This window comes from Myotis davidii, unplaced genomic scaffold, assembly GCF_000327345.1.
Source record: "Myotis davidii unplaced genomic scaffold, ASM32734v1 scaffold100, whole genome shotgun sequence".
Classification (NCBI taxonomy): Eukaryota; Metazoa; Chordata; class Mammalia; order Chiroptera; family Vespertilionidae; genus Myotis; species Myotis davidii.
Window position 1 is genome coordinate 531,648 of NW_006292691.1, and position 16,104 is coordinate 547,751.

The 16,104-nt window shown below is 47.7% G+C and overlaps 1 protein-coding gene across 5 annotated transcripts in view; it reads left to right on the forward strand.

The window, feature by feature from the left end:
- The window catches only part of RAB11FIP3 (RAB11 family interacting protein 3 (class II)), a 127,291-nt gene that overhangs the window by 86,753 nt on the left and 24,434 nt on the right, over window positions 1-16,104 (forward strand). For 3 of the 5 annotated variants that reach the window (XM_015565577.1, XM_006766155.1, XM_006766156.1), the window contains exon 1: window positions 13,365-13,437. In XM_015565577.1, coding sequence (XP_015421063.1) covers window positions 13,417-13,437 — 21 coding nt within the window. In that variant the 5' untranslated portion in view covers window positions 13,365-13,416. Of the gene's footprint in view, window positions 1-551; window positions 646-8,083; window positions 8,176-12,057; window positions 12,218-13,364; window positions 13,438-16,104 lie in introns of those variants that run through there. The other 2 variants (XM_006766157.1, XM_006766154.2) reach the window with 2 other exon arrangements.

Consider the following 16,104-nt stretch of genomic DNA (forward strand, 5'->3'; position numbering starts at 1 on the left):
CGCAGAGAAGATGCGTGGCCAGTGTAGCAAAACTTTAAAATTTTGATGAAATCCATTTTATACTTGGAAATACAAATGTCTTTTTTCAAAGAGTTTCATTTCTATAAACCCATGTGTGAATTATTGACTTACTGTTTATGATTTTTAGATCTGCTTGCCTACGTTGTCTTTCCTAAGAACTCTGCACAGCTGTTGGAAAGGATGGGTGGGTCTGTGCTATGTGTAGTAATCTAGACAATGGCTGGAATAATACTAAAATGTTAACACTGGATTACCTTTTCACTCACGAAGCATGGCTCTTGACCTTTGAAAGCAGGATCTTATTCCTGACTCATTGTCCCAGGTGTCGTTGGCACCTTCTTAGGATACCGCCTGTTTTCTGTCTGGAGCTGTCGGTGGCCTTTGGATCAGAGGAACCAGTGGCTCTTATTTTCAACATGGCACCTTATAAGTAGGCTGCTTCTCTAAATACGGTGAAAAGGTCAAGTGCATGATATCCCCTTCCAATTTTGTAAAGCCCTGGGTAACATATTTTTACTTGGCAATTGCAGGTGAAGGACTTAACAAAATACTTGGATCCCAGTGGGCTCGGCGTGATCAGTTTTGAAGACTTCTACCAAGGGATCACGGCGATCAGAAATGGAGGTCAGTCACCCCCTCCCCCACCCCTGTGCTCCCATCGCCTCACCCCTTCCTCAACTCCACCTCTGGCCTTCCCTCTTGCTCAGCCACGCCTTATTAATGACCATTACGCCTCAGACTCCTTTTGCTGAGCTTAATGTCTTCTCTTCCCTTTGAAGTCCCTAAAATGCCCCAGGTTTAAGGATGCTCTCTCTCCTTTTTTGTTATTTGCTCTTCACATACCCTATCTTCCAGAATTGACTGACTCAACTACTTATCCATAATGTTAGAAAACTACCGCCACTTTCCCCAAAGAGTTTTTAATGGAAACTGACCCACACAAAAATATTAAAAGACTTACACAGTGAACACTCATATGTATATCTCTTATCTGTATTCTGCAGGCAACATTTTACCATATCTGCTTTACCCATCCACCTTCCTATCTATTTTCTCTTTTTTCTAATGGGATGCATTACAAATCAGTATACTTCCATACACTTCAGCCTAAACTTTTTAGCATGCTATCAGTCATTACCCAGAGTTCAATAGTTGTTTGCAGTCTTTTTAGAGTAAAATTTACCTAGAGTGAAACCTTAAGTGTGCCATTCTGTGAATTTTGACAAGTTCTTGTGTCTGGTAATGCAAATCACTGCCCAGAGTTACTAACATCACCATAGGCAGTTCCCTCATGGCCTTCCAGTAATCTCCTCCCTCTTATTGGTACCTTCTTTGCTGATTTTAGTCACCATGGATTAGTTTTGCCTTTCATGGACTTCATGTAAATATGATCATCCATATCTGCTCTTTCACCTGGCTGCTCCCCGTGCGTGATGTTTTTGAGATTGATTGTGTTGTATCAGGAGTCTGTTTTTCTGTTATGGAGTAGTGCTCCATCATGTGCTTATACCTCATGGGTGGACACTTGTTTGGGGCTAGATGGTTCCAGTTGGGGGTTATATATAAAGCTTCTAGTGAAATTGGTGGGCAGGTCTGTGTAGATACATGTTTTCATGTGTTGGAGGCCTGTACCGGACAGTGGGGTGGCTAGTCATGTGCATGTGAATTCAGTTTCGTGTAAAATTGCCAGATGTTCTCCCAGGTAGTTGTACCATGTTACTCTCCTACCAGTTGTCCAAGCACTTTCCTCTTCAAATGAAACTCTGAAGCTCTGAGTAGACCTTTCCTTCTCATTCCCCATCTTGGGCCAGGTGGTGTCAGGAGTGCAGTGTTGGGAAGTCACCAGTCACAGGCTGTCTCCCTCCTTCTTGCCCCTTGTCAGAGGAAGAGGGGCATAAGGAAACTCGGCAGAGCCCATGGTCGTCATGGGGTCCAGTCAGGGGGGTACCTGTGAACCCGAGGTCTTATTAGCAGTTGTTGATAGAGTCTCACCTGTCTTCTCTGTTACATCCCCCAAATTATTGCCCGACAGTGTTACATAGGGCCTGGGTTTCCTAAAACACCAAATCCCAGATGGCTTTTGTAGCATTCTGTGTATGGAGCCCTGTGTGTTGTGACTTCTTTCACCTAGTTAGTCCACACGGATGTGAACACCAGCGCAGCCCAGAGACCCCTGGTGAACAGGCAGCCAGGGACCTTGTGCGTACAGAGCACGAAACGAGGGAGGGAACAACAGGGGAGGTGCTGCTGCCGCCAGTGTGGCAGGTGGGGGTGGGGCTGACTTGCACAACCTTAGCACAGGAATGATGGCATCAGTGTGTTCCCTGAGGCACAGATCAAAGGGCCCGGAAGAGCTCTGGGCCTTGGACATGCCCCTTGTAGTCTCTGCCCTTCCGGCCGAGGGTTGGGACTGGGCTTCCTTGGACTCAGGCGGTTGAGGAGCCCAGATTCTCAAGTGGCAAGGCTGGGAGCAGCAGTGGCAGCTGGCCCATGGGTATGGGCAGTGGTCAGTGAGAGATGGAGCCTGGGCCATCTGTGTGGTCAAACTGAGCCTCTCTCTAGTCAAAATTCAGGCGGGTGGCTGCTCTCTGTTCTTTCGGGCCACGGTTAGTGCGAAATGGAGTAGGCTCCGCTGCAGGAGTTCCTGTGGGGGTCACATGCTCCCGGAAAACTTGATCCAGGCAGGCACAACCAGTCCACTGTAATAAAATTCTCGGGCCGTTGACCTGCCCACTGAGAGCCAGGAGCTGTCCCTGCAGGGGCTGATTATCTGTCGGACAGAACGGGTTGCTGGCTGCTGACCCTCGTGGGTTGCATGTGTAGATATTTATCAATCTAGTGAGAGAAAATGGTCACCTGAGAATGGCCTGTCTCCTTGAGTCCTGATCTTTCCTTAATGGTTAACCATCACCTGATCCGCTGAGACAGGACCTCTGCCTGCGCACCCCACCCCTCCGCCCTCTTCCTTGCCTTTGCCTGGGATAATCCCACTGAAGCTGAGGCACTCTCTGTCCTTCCCAGGGGCTGGCAGAGAGAAGCACAAGGTAGGATTTCTGTGTCTCTGCCTGAGAGGAGCTGGCCAGGGCTCTTCTGTCACATCCAGAGGTCTCCAGTCTGCGCTCCCATTTTAACCTCTCCTGGCTGACATGTCCTGTTCCACCTGCTCTGTCCCCATTCCCCAGGCAGCTGGCTAACTGCAGCTGCACCTTCTTCTGTATTGGGGAGCAGCCTCCTGCTGTTTAAGCCCCACAAAATCAGTTCGCCTAGGGAAAGGCCTTCTTCTGTCCAGCCCACACACCATTGAACCCCACTGGGATTGTTTGAGTCTCTGTTTTTGCATTCTTGTTGGTAATATTTCCACTTTGATTTAATTAAAAATAAGACCCCGCCAGCCAGTCCTGGAGTTATGAATATCTTCAGGAAATGGTGCCGTGTTTTTCCAATGGCAAGAACATTCTGGAATAGAAGCATCCCCAGAAGGCGAGGCTTGGGGCTTGGCCTCAACACGAAACTATATTGGGAGGTGCATTGTAGGCACTGTCCCTCCCACCCCGAGTTTTTAGCTTGTGTAGAACAGACCTCTGCTTCTGAAGTGAGGTAGTGACTCTGGAATATGAGGGACAGCCTGCTGCTGGAGTGTGTGGTTGAGGAGGCAGAAAGGTCGGAGGCTTTGGATAGGATTGGCCCGCCAGCAGATGGGTCAGGGTCCTTGAGTGGGTGGGCTGAAGGGAGGTTTTAGTGATGAGAGCTTGAATCAGGCTGGATGGAGGGGCAGTAGCTAAGGGAGGGCGCAGCTTAGACACTGTTGAGCTGGATTGTTCCAGACTCTGGGAAGTAGGGTCCCCTGCCCTGAGAGCCGGCATTCTTGCGGAGGACAGCCCATGCACGCTGAGGCCGTAGAGCCATGAGAGCTAACAGGCGCTCAGGGGGAGGGTGATGCCAGAGGTGGCCCATGGAATTCTCCCTGAGAAAGTCTGCGGAGGGGTGGCGGGGGCCGGGTCGGGACATGAAGGGAGTGTGCCCTGCACATTTGGGAGCTGAAGGGAGGTCACTGTGGCTGGTTCGGGTAACCAGGATCAGAAGGTGGGGCATGACTGGGCTGTGGGCACTGTGGGAGGACTTGACCTTCTTGTCAAGAGGCCTCACAATTCAATTCCATCCCAGGCTCCCTTTGGAAGGGCTGTTGAGAGGCCCCTTGGCTCAACACCTGCACAACAGGTCTATGTCTTGGAGTGGGCATGAGTGGCAGGGCCTCCAGGTGACTGCAGCTGGTGTGGGCGTGGGGAACACCCCACCCTGTGCATCGGATATACTGCCGGTCTTGCTCAGAGCTGTGGGCTTGGCTTTACTTTTTTGGTAATTTGCAATTTTTTTTTGTAATTTGACTTCATCATTTAACTTTTGTTAGGAAGGGAGAGTGAAAATAAAATTAGGATCAAAGCAAGTCAAAGATGATTGTGAAATGTTATTTCATAGCATTTGGAAGAGTGGAAAGCATGATTACGCCAAATGACTTTCAGCTCAGTGCACTTTGAGTCTTCCCTCCAGTGTGCCATCATGGCTGCTCACAGCCTGTCTTGTCTGACAGACTTTTATTCTGTATCCAGGAGCAGCATAGCAAGTGACACGATACATTGACCCAGTTTGCAGGGAAAGCGCAAGGAGATTGTTACTGTCATAACCACAGGCCTTATTTCAGGAATAGAATGAGATAGAGAGGGAATTATTACAAATAGGCCATTGCTCTGGCTCGTCTCCCCCTCCCCCCCAAATTGACTCTGAAAGAATAAGATAAATGCACATTAAAAATTTCCACTTAATGGAAAATTGCTTTAGTTTTTGTAGAAGAAAACTGAAAGAAGAGTCCTATTTAGTTCCCAAGAATAGAAAAACATCAGCTATGTTCACATCTTTCTCTTCACCATGTGGGGCAAGACTCCTAAATCATATGCCCACCACTGGCATCTGAGCACATGTCTACATGTCTGAAATGATTCACTAATTTTTAAGAGTTTGAAATTCTGTGTTTCAATTTTTGGAAGTGCAAGCAAGACTGTTAACATTTAAGAGGGGGAAAATAGGCCCCAAACAGTCTGGCCTTTTATAAAATACTGAGGCCCAATGCACAAACATTCGTGCAGGAGTAGGCCTTCCTTCCCCTGGCTGCTGGCACCGGCTTCCCTCCAGCACCTGGGACCCAAGCTTCCTTCCAGCCACTGGCAGGCACCCGGGACCCGGGCTCTTCTCTCTGGCCCCGGCTTCGTCTGAAATGACGCCCAGAAGGATGTCCGGTCTAATTAGCATATTACCCTTTTATTATTATAGATGTGTGACCACTGGGATAACGGTCTGCCTTTACTTCCTGTCATAGAAACCAAAAACTTCTGTCCACAGCAATCCTCTCCCCCTTCACAAGAGCATATATAGCCCTGGCTGGTTTTGCTCAGTGGATAGAGCATCAGCCTGTGGACTGAAAGGTCCTGGGTTTGACTCCGGTCAAGGGTACATGCCCAGGTTTCGGGCTTGATCCCCAGTAGGGGATGTGCTGGAGGCTGCCAATCAGTGATTCTCTCTCATCATTGATGTTTCTATCTCTCCCCTCTCCCTTCCTCTCTCAAATCAATAAAAATATTTTTTAAAAAAGGCACATACAGTTTGCTGTAGTTCACATGCATCAAAGACCCAACCCTCCAGTGCAGGGGACTCCAAGGCTGTCAGCCTGCGTGCTCTGAGGCTCTTTCACTCCGCCATAGTCTGAGCCCTCGGATACTTAGCCACACTCCCAGGGAAAACAATACAAAACAGCAGCTACATAAGGGATTTTGGTTTAAGGGCCTTAATTACTACTGCAAAGCAGTATTGAATTGGCAAAGACATCTCATAATTACTAAATGCATAAATGCTTGAATTTTCATAATTATTGAGGAAAAGCATCATTGTTTAAATTGAGAGAGCTCTTTAGAAACTGGACGGAGTAGCCATGTGCCCAGCTATTGCTCTGTGGTGAGGGTCCTTCAACATTCATTCTCCCTCCCCCACTTATACCGGCTGTCAGTGACTTCACACCACTGGCCCTTCAGAACCTGGCTGGGGATGTGGAGGGAAGCGTTTTCCCCACATGGTCCAGTTGTCAAAGAAGAATGTTCTCTAGCCAAGGAAGCTGGTGATGACCGTTTCAAAGTACTCCCCCCAGGAGCGTCCAGGGAGGTTTGCTCTTCCATTTGACCTTCAAAGACTTTACTCCACTTTTTAAATAAGTGACTGATGTTATGTTAGATTATGTGAGATATATTGAATAAGTAACTGATACATTTTAAACAGGTACTATTGTGATCTGTTTTCTGCTCACACTTTGACATCCAATGTGTGGGTTTTCCTCACCAAGCAATTCTCTAATACTCTGCAGACCCCACTCAGGTGGCCTACAATTTAATTCGTTCTGACGTCAGGTGCCCAGAGTTAGCGCAGACCCCACAGGTGCCCAGGTTACCCACACGTCTGTTTGACACAACTCCTTCCTCAGGTTTGATAACGTGCTGTAATGGCTCATAGAACCCAGGGAAACACTTTAGTTCTGTAACCAGTTTATTAAAAAGGTTACAATGAACAGCCAGTTGAAGAGGTATATAGGGTGGGTTTGGAGGGTCCACAATGTAGGGGCTTCTGTCCCTGTGGAGTTTGGGATGCACTATTTTCCCCATATGATGTGTTCACTAACCCAGCTCTCTGAACTCCCTCATTTTGAGAAGTCGGGTTGGAACTGAAAGTTGTAGCCCTCTAATCACAAGGTTGGTTCCCTAACCAACCCCCATCCTCCAAGAGTCACCTCATTAGTTTAAACCCAGGTAAGGCAGAAAGGGGCTTCTTAGTGAATAACAATGATGCTCTTTCCATCCCATCACAAGGAAGTTCCCAGAGTTTTAGGAGCTCTGCATCAGGACTGAGGATAAAAACCAAGTAAATATTTATTACGATATGACAGTATACTGTAGTGAGGCAACATCAGGAAACGTAATTCCATAACTTGCACGCTCTTTGGAAAGTGTTAGGCCTGAACATGGTCAGGAGACAGTGGAAGCCAGTACCTTTTCTTTGTGGGAATTGGTTGTGTTTGAAAAGTGATGTTTCTATTGCTGACGTCAGAATTATAGCCTGTCCATCATGAAAGATTGCTTTTCTTTTTAACTTTTTCTTATCTATATATATAAAAGTCTAAATGACCAGCCCGCCAGCTGGTAGCTATGACACACACTGACCACCAGGGGGCAGACACTCAACACAGGAGCTGCCGAGCAACAGCAACTTTGCAGAGTGCCCTCTTGCACTCTGGGACCCCTCAGGGGATGTTGGACTGCTGGTTTCAGCCCGATACCCCCAGGCCAAGCCAAGGGACCCCACCTGCTGGAGGGACCCCACTCACTTCGCAGATGCCTCCCCAGGTGCAGCCGGCCAGGGAAGGACTGTGGGAGGTTGGCTCCAGGGCATGTCCGGCCCATCTTGCCCAGACCCATCCCACTGGCTACCTTCTAATTAATTTCCTTTCAATGTCCATGAATCCGTGCAGTGGGCCTCTAGTTATAAACTAAAACATATATTGTAGAAGATAACGTTAAGCAAAAAAAGAAGAAAATAAAAACTGACCGTGAGTCCAGCACTGAGGACAAGGTGTTATTTTGGTAATATTTCATTATACTCACTCCTCCCCAAACATGTACAGTTTAAAAAAAATTAAATCTGGCATCTAATACTTTTTTCTTTCTTTCTTGCATCTAATACTTTTTAAAGCCGTGAGCGGTGTCACAGAGCTAGTATCATGCTCTTTCTCTTTTACAATGTTGTCCAGCTCTTTTAAGAAGTAGTTACCCTTTGGCCTCCCCATCACTGCCTAAGAACTCTGGCACAAAGTGTTGTGTCAGTCGGGGACCTGCTTTCCTGTCCTAACCTTTCTTCCCCCAGGTTTCTCATAGCCAGTCCAGGCTCCATTGCCCATTCACATCGTTTCCCCCTTGCCCTCTCTGGGTGGTCTGGGTTTCCTGCTAAGTCTGGGTCTTCTCTCCCGCAGATTCTGATGGCCAGCTGTGCAGCATTGTACCTGCCCAGGACGAGGAGCCGCAGGCCTGCCCTGATGAGTTCGAGGACTTTGTTACCTTTGAGGCAAGTGGTTTTCACAAGAGAGCTGAGAGGGAACTTGATGTTACGCCTACTCCTCTGTGTAATCTTAAGTCCTGCTTCACTTAGTGGTTCCCTGGCTGTTTATATAGGAAATGGCTGGAAGGGCAGGGAAGGACTCACTCTGCAGCCCTGTGTACACCGTGGGGGGCACTGTGGTTGGTGGGCTTTGGGGGACTCCTGGCTCCAGCACACAGTTGATAGGTGTCTGCTCTGAGTCTTACATAACTGAGAACCCTAACAAGAGGCCCTCTTGGGTTCGTTGTTAGTAGAGTGACAGGCCGAGGAGTTAGGACTCTCGTGAGATTGTCACCTTCTGTCAGGCTGCCAGGCAAGGCCAGAGCAGGGGACTCATTTTGAGGTTTTTATTTTATCACATTTCAAATCATTTTCTGGGTCTACTAGAGACCTTGCTTTACTCTGCCCCCTACCCCCAGAAGAAGCCAGCGTTCCTATGGTTACATGGTGTTGCTGGTAATTGAGGGTGATTTTTCCAAGGTTTGGGGAAGGTCTGTGAGACAGACCACTATCACTGTGTCCCAGTAGTTGGAGAGGTGGGCTGGGGCAATGCTGGGAGAGTCCAGGTGGCTGAGTCTGGAATTTTTTTAATACACTGGAAACTCCTGTGTCCTTGAAGAGCTATTGGGGAAGGCCGTGGTGGCCACTGCTAACCCCTCAGCCTCTGTTGCCCAGTGAGGGGAGCAGGGTTAGGCTGTGACCCACTGGGCCTGAAGCCCTGCACATCAGTCCTCTGAACCTTGGCTCCTTTGTGAAATGAGGGGGTTGTTCAGAATAGATTCTGAAATTCCCTCTGAATATTAACTCACCTCAGAATTCCACTGCTTTCCTTCTCTGTCTCATGCCCCTCCTGTGAGGAGCTGCCCCAGGTATTGGTGACCCCTCAGATAAATGCAGGCTCACTTCCTGACTATCGTTTCTGCCAGCACAGACCCCTCCCTCTCCCCAGGCCACCTGGGCCTGTTCATCCTTCACAGCTTTGTCCCAGAGTACCAGCTGAGCCTGAGCCCCCGCAAGGGCAGGAGCCACTTTGTCCCCTGTGTGCATTCTGCGTGTGAGTGGGCAGTGCCAGGCCCAGTCCTGGCATGTGGAGGCCAGTACCCAGATGGGACTTGTACTGATTGCAAGGCACAGTGTGGCCAGGCGGGGGACCCCGGGTGTGCATGACTCTGATGTGTCAGCTTTCAGATGAACTGCCAGCTCCTGTGACTGAAGAGGCTGCTTAAAAGGCCTGAGTAGAAAGGTTCTGTGAGGTTTGACACATCTTGAATTTTTCAGGAATGCAGCTAGACCAGGGGAGAGCCTTCCTTTGTTGTTTGGAGCATCTGGAGAATTGCCTTCCCAGCAGTATGGCAGGATCCTGTTACTTACGTCGTCAGCACTGAGTCCTTAATCATGTCTCAAGAGCATACGTTTTATCATCAGTGTTTTTGTTTTATTCCTCTCTCATATTTCTGCTAGGACATTCCATCAATTTTAAAAAATACTTTATGTGTAGTGAATTGAATGGTGGTCCCTCAAAGACACATCCACCCAGAACCTGTGCCTCTGCCTCTCCTACCAGTCTCTATGCAGTCTCCACTTTCAGTCCTCGGGTATCAGGGTTCTCTCTTGCGAGTTTTCCATTGATTATTCAGGAAGTTTTTCTGTATTTTAGTTGAATACCAGTTTGTTCCTGGGAGCATGCCCGTGCAGCATCCACTTACTCTGCTGCCATTTTTCCACCCAGAACCTGTGAATGTGACCCTATTTCTCCAAAGGGAAGGGTCTTTTCATCTGTAATTGAGTTAAGGACCTCAGAATCAGATAGATCATGCTGAATAGAGTGTCCTTAGAAGAGAAAGGGAGATGACACAGGGGGAGAAGGCAATATGAAGATGGAGGCAGAGGCCGGAGTGATGCAGCCACAGGCCCCAGGAGCCTACAGAAGCTGGAAGGGGCAGGAAGGGAGAACTCAACCCTGCTGACACTTTGATTTCAGACTTCTGGTCTCCAGAACTGTCAGCACACACTCCTGTTGTTTTAAGCACCCAGTCTATGGTAATTTGATACAGCAGCCCTAGGAAGCTAATACAGTGTTTGATTACTCAGGATAGTAAAAGCCATCAACACATTTTGTACTTAAAGTTCTTGTTTGGTCCAAAAGAGTGAGTCACTGCAGTGGGGCTGCCTCCCCCGAAACCTGGGTAGAGCAGGTAGGGGTGCTGTTTGACCATGCCCCCGTTTTGTCCTCTGAGTGGGTGAATCGCCCTCTCAGCCCACATGACTGTGGCCCTCCCGCTCTGTGGTTGCCTCCGTCCTGGGGGTGAGCCAGCTCCCAGCTCTCGCATTTGGATGGCATGGTGGGAACCTGTCATTTCAAAGAGTATGCCAAAGGAATGCGCCTCAGGTTTTTAAATCCTAATTTTTTTAGAATGGAGGAAATTTTTTTAAAAGCTTTTTTGTTACTTAAAATTAATACACTTTATGTTTTCGCAGTTTTAAGTTTACTGAAAATGGAGCTGATAGGCAAAGAGTTCCTATCACTCCCCCTCACCCCTATACACACACCAACACAGTTTTCTCCCTCATGAACATCTTGCCTTAGTGGGTACATTTGTTAAAACTGATGAACCAATATTGATGCATTATTATTATTAACTAAAGTTCATAGTTTACATGAGGGTCACTCTTGTGGTATACAGTCTGTGGTTTTGACAAATGTACAATGTCCTGTATCCACCGTTAACAGTATCATACAGAGTAGTGTCACTGCCCTAACAGTCCTCTGTGATCCCATGAGTCACTCCCCCACCCACCCACCAGCACCCAGCACACTGATCTTTTATTTGTCCCCATGGTTTCGCCTTTCCAGGATGTCACGTAATCACATAGTTGGAATCTTACAGTGTATGGTCTTTACTGACTGGCTTCTTTCGCTTAATAATATGCATTTAAGATTCCTCCATGTCTTTTTAAACTTTTTAAGGTTTTTAGATGTCATTTTTAGGGGAGTGAAACTAGTACTCTGAAACTTACAGAAAGATTGCTCTCTTCTTAAAAAAATACACATTGTATAGTCTTTAAAAGTCCAATAAAAATAGGAGTGGAGAATATGTGCATTGCATCCAGCTACCACATTTGGAGATCCTCTGCTGGACATCTTCAGAGACAGGCCTTTTATTGATTTTTCTGGCTGGGCACTCGACGGTGTTGGTCAGGGGACCCTGTGTAGAGAACTATTGATGCGCTGCTGCTTCTGGTCCTTTTCCTGCCAGGGCTGTTCAGTGCGTTCCGTGGCTCCCAGCATTTCCCTGGGCATCCCTCTGGCTTGTCGCGTGTAACATAATTCCTAGGGGAAAGTCACTATTGTGGCGTCTGAGAAGGGACGAAGTGAGGAAGTGACTTAGGGTTATCCCTGACGTTCAGGGAATGAGAGGAAAGCTCCTCGTCTGAGAGTCTGAGTGAGGTAGAGGATGGAGTGCTGAAGGCCTACATGGGGTGATCTCGTGTGCCAGGGTTTCTGGAAGGGGATGGCAAAGTCACGGAACAGGCACAAACAGAACTGATAAGAATTGTCCCTGCTGTACCTCCTCTGTTCCTCCCTCTCCCACTATCAGCAGCTAGAGAAAAGAGCTGCCTTAATAAAATATAACAGGGAGATGTGTCTTTTGTACAAACTGTATCTGAAAGGTTAGAGAGTCAAAAACAAAAGCCATTCTGTTTTGAGATATGACTGTTTGTTAAGAACCCAGCAAAGGCACTTCCTGAACTTTGCCCCTACCTCCACGCCCCCACACCCACCACTGGCACAGCAGGTTTAACAGAGCATGTCTGGGAGCAGGTTAAACTTTTTCCCTGGCAGTGATGTACCTTCAGGTGAACGAACACACAGGTTTGGCAGAAACCCCAGCACAACTTGTCTGTTGAGAGTCTGTCTGGACGGAAGGCCCTCTCGCTTCTGATACGATGGGGAAGCTGTCTCCAAGAGCGTGCCCTGGCTGGAGCTGGTGCGGGCTCGCATCTGAGGGTAAGAGGAGGCTGTGTTGTGGTGGGACACAGGCTCACACCATGCCCAGCAGTTAGTTCTTCTCTGAGGGACCACAACCTGGGCAGTGGGGACCCCACGCAGGGTTGGCCACACATGAATTCCTTACTGGTGGCTCTGTATGCAGCCTTCCGTATTGCCTGTTGGCAGATTGTTTGTTAACTGGTGAAAGTACCATTGACATGTAAAGTTTTCTAAGATGCACAAGAGTTCATCTTAACATGTGTAATTTGTAAACATTTTTATAGTTGGTGGCATAGACTTGTGGGCTTCTGGGCAAAGCTAGGTCCTGTCTAGTGGCAAATAATGAATGGATGGTGCATGTCTGTGAGCTGCTCTATGTTTTGTCTAGTAGACTGTGGGTGAGCATGCGCCATGATCTAAGATGACTTTCGCCTCTCGTGAAAAGTAGGTGTTTACCCAGCTGCCCTGGAAAACTACCTGCTGGCCGACATTTATTCGAGGCAGCTTTGACCAATAGAAACTGCCCCTCAGGGGCTGCACAGGTGGGCAGCACCTAGGAAACGAGTTGTCCCGCTCTTGGCTGCTTGACCCTCCCTGGGTTTTGTTCTAGGTGCTCATGGAGCCGACCAGTCTCTTGTCCCCTTCGGGCTGCTGTCATGGCCTTGGTCTGTGTAGGGAGCTCCAGATCAGAGGCTGTTTACCAATACCCTCGCCAGGATTTCTGCATGTTTATAGCTGTGCCGTGGAGACAGGACCTTCACCATCCTATTTATTTATAATTTTGGGCAAATTAAGGTGTAAGTGCAAACACAAAGCCTTTTGTGAAGTGTGAACAGTTTTCATCAGCGTACGACTCATTTGGCGCAGGAAAACGGGTTGCTTTAGAAAGGACGGGGGAGGTGGGAGAGTGTTTGCCCTCTGTCTGTTTAAAAGGTGGGGAGATACTCAGAATGGAGTGTGTAAGTGCCTGGTTTGAAATAGTCGAGTTTTATAGCTTCTGCCTCATTGTTTCCTTGTCATTGGAGAACCATTTCCATTCTGGCCAACCTCCAAGGGGGTTTCAGCTGCAGCCCCGGTCTCAACTGCACACGGGCGACATAAACAGGCCCAAGTGCCTGGACCTTCTTTCCTGGAGAGAAATGTTGGGTGCTGAGTTGATTTGCTCTTATAGATGCTGAGCTGCCATCGAGGGTCCATGCAGCCCAGAGAAGAGCATCATGCATCTGTTAGAAGGACTGGTTGGTTGGCCTTTTTTTTTTTTTTCAATCCTTACCTGAGGATATATTTTCCATTGATTTTTAGAAAGAGTGGAAGGGAAGGCAAGAAGGAGGGGTACAGAGAGGGAGAGAGAGATCGATTGGTTGCCTCCCATATGCTCCCCAATCGGGGCTGGGGATTGAACCTGCAACCCAGTTACATGCCCATGACCTGGAATCGAATCCACGGCCCTTCAGTGTGCAGGCTGATGCTCTAACCACTGAGAACACCAGCCAGGGCATGGATAGCTTTTTAAAAGCTGACCTTAACAGTCAAGGTCTGGCCCTGACTGGGTAGCTCAGTTGTTGGTTAGAGCATCATCCTGATGCACCAAAGTAGTGGGCTCAATCCCTAGTCAGGGCACATACAAGAATCAACCAGTGAATGCATAAGTAAGTGAAACAACAAATTAATGTCCCTCCCTCCCTCCCTCCCTCCCTCCCTCCCTCCCAAATTCATCAGTGGAACAAAAAAATTGATGTTTTTTCTCTCTCTCTTACTTTCCCTTTCTCTAAAATCAATCAAAATACATTAAAAAAATTGTTAAGAGTCAAATTCTGTTTTCCACAGGAAACTATTACAGAGGGTATCTGGGGGGCCTCAATAGCCCTGTGTAGTGAGGATTAGGGCGTGTGGGCCCTGCCTGCTTCCTCAGTCTAAGGACTGAGGTTGCGGTGGGAGAGGTCCATGGGATCACCCTGCAGGTAAGGAGCAGTGCTCTTGTAGGAGTGTTCAACTGAAGACTGAATAGCTGACTGGTCTTTGCCGTCATCACTAGAAGTGTGGTGTGGGGATCTTCCTAGTGCCCTTGGGTGGTTCTTGGGTAGTATCCCATGCAAGTGAGCAGTGCCACTGGGCAGCCAATTAGCAGCCATTCCTCAGAGGACATCAGGAATGGACTGGATTTTGTGCCTTCTTGGTTGTGTTCCCCCTTCTAGCTACTCCCTAACATAGTGGCATCTCCTGCCCAGCTCAGGTAACTCGTCTCTGCCTATGCTACCTGCAGAACAAGCACAGAGCCAGCCTGCTCAGGGATGATGAGTAGGACGAGAGCCTCTTGAAGTGATTTCCTGGTTTCAGATTTTGAAGTGAACTTAGTTGCCGTAGATTCCAAGGAAGATTGGATTTTCTGTTAAAAACATAAGTAACATCACTGAGCATCTCAGTAGGTACATCTCATGTCATTCCCTGTTTTATCCTGGCCTTTCAAGCAGCTGGCAGGGATTCCACCCCCCAGTAACACAGGAACTTAGTCTTTCATTTTCTGTTTCGGAACCGATCTTTGTTGATTCTATTGGGTGGTTCTTGGGTAGTATCCCATGCAAGTGAGCAGTGCCACTGGACAGCCAATTAGCAGCCATTCCTCAGAGGACATCAGGAATGGACTGGATTTAGAAAAAGAATGGAAACTATTCTTTTTCTAAAGAATAGTTTATCACCTATGCAATCCCATATGGTTGCAACCTGTTGAGATCAGCATGTACAACCCCCCTTTTACAAATGAGACGACAGGCTCAGAGTGATTGAGCCCCCATTCCGTGCTAAATGGCTGGTAGACAGCAGACTGGGGATGGACCTGGGCCTCTCGTGAGCCACACCAGGCTCCTACTGGCTCGGCCACGGTCCTTTGCCCCTCTTCCATGGGGCAAGGAGACTCGGGGGTGCAGCATTGTGAGGCTCTAGTTGCCCCCAAACGTAGCCAAGGACTGTGACTTTCTGTTATCCTAGCACATCTGAGCAGACTGTCCACCAACCGTGATACCTGAACCCGAGTACAAAGTGCACTTCTCCCCAGCTACTTTCTGAAATCTTACCTGTTTGCAAATTGTTAAACTTGGGATCTTGCAAGCATGACATGTTGGCTACATTTCTTAACCATTGCAATTGTGTTTTAATTAGAGCTCAGATAATAAACTGAAAATGGTGTTTCACAGTTCTTTAGTTTTAAGTTAATTTGTACAGTCCACAGATACTTCCTGCCTGCTCTGTGCCAGACCTGTGCTAGGTGCTGAGTCCACATGGGGAAAAATAAAGATATGTTTAGTGGGAAAGTATACATTTAACCAGTGAACATAATTAATTGCTTAAAAATTTGATTAATTAGTACTTTGAAGTTAGAGCATGTAATTGAATTTCATTGCCGTAGCCTGAACAGACATAATAGGTATTCATGATACCTTTTGGATTTTTTCTTTTCTTTAAATCCTCACCGGAGGATATGTTTTTATTGAGTTTTTTAGGGAGAAGGAGAGAGAAAACATCTGGTGGTGGCCTCTCATACGCACCCCGATCAGGGATTGAACCTGCAACCTGGGTGTGACCGGGAATTGAACCAGCAACCCTTTAGTGCACCAAATGACGCCCAGCTAACTGAGCCACCCTGGCCAGGGCTTCATGGTGACTTTTTTTTTAAAACATTTTTTTCTAAAGAATAGTTTATTGCCTGGCCGGCGTGACTTTGTGGTTGAGCGTCGAACTATGTACCAGGAGGTCATGGTTCAATTCCAGGTCGGGGCACATGCCCAGGTTGCAGGCTCAGTCCCCAGTGTGGGGCTTTGGGAAGCAGCTGATGGATGATTCTTTCTCATCATTGATATTTCAATCTCTCTCTCCCTTCCTCTCTCAAATTAATAAAAAAAAGATGTGTG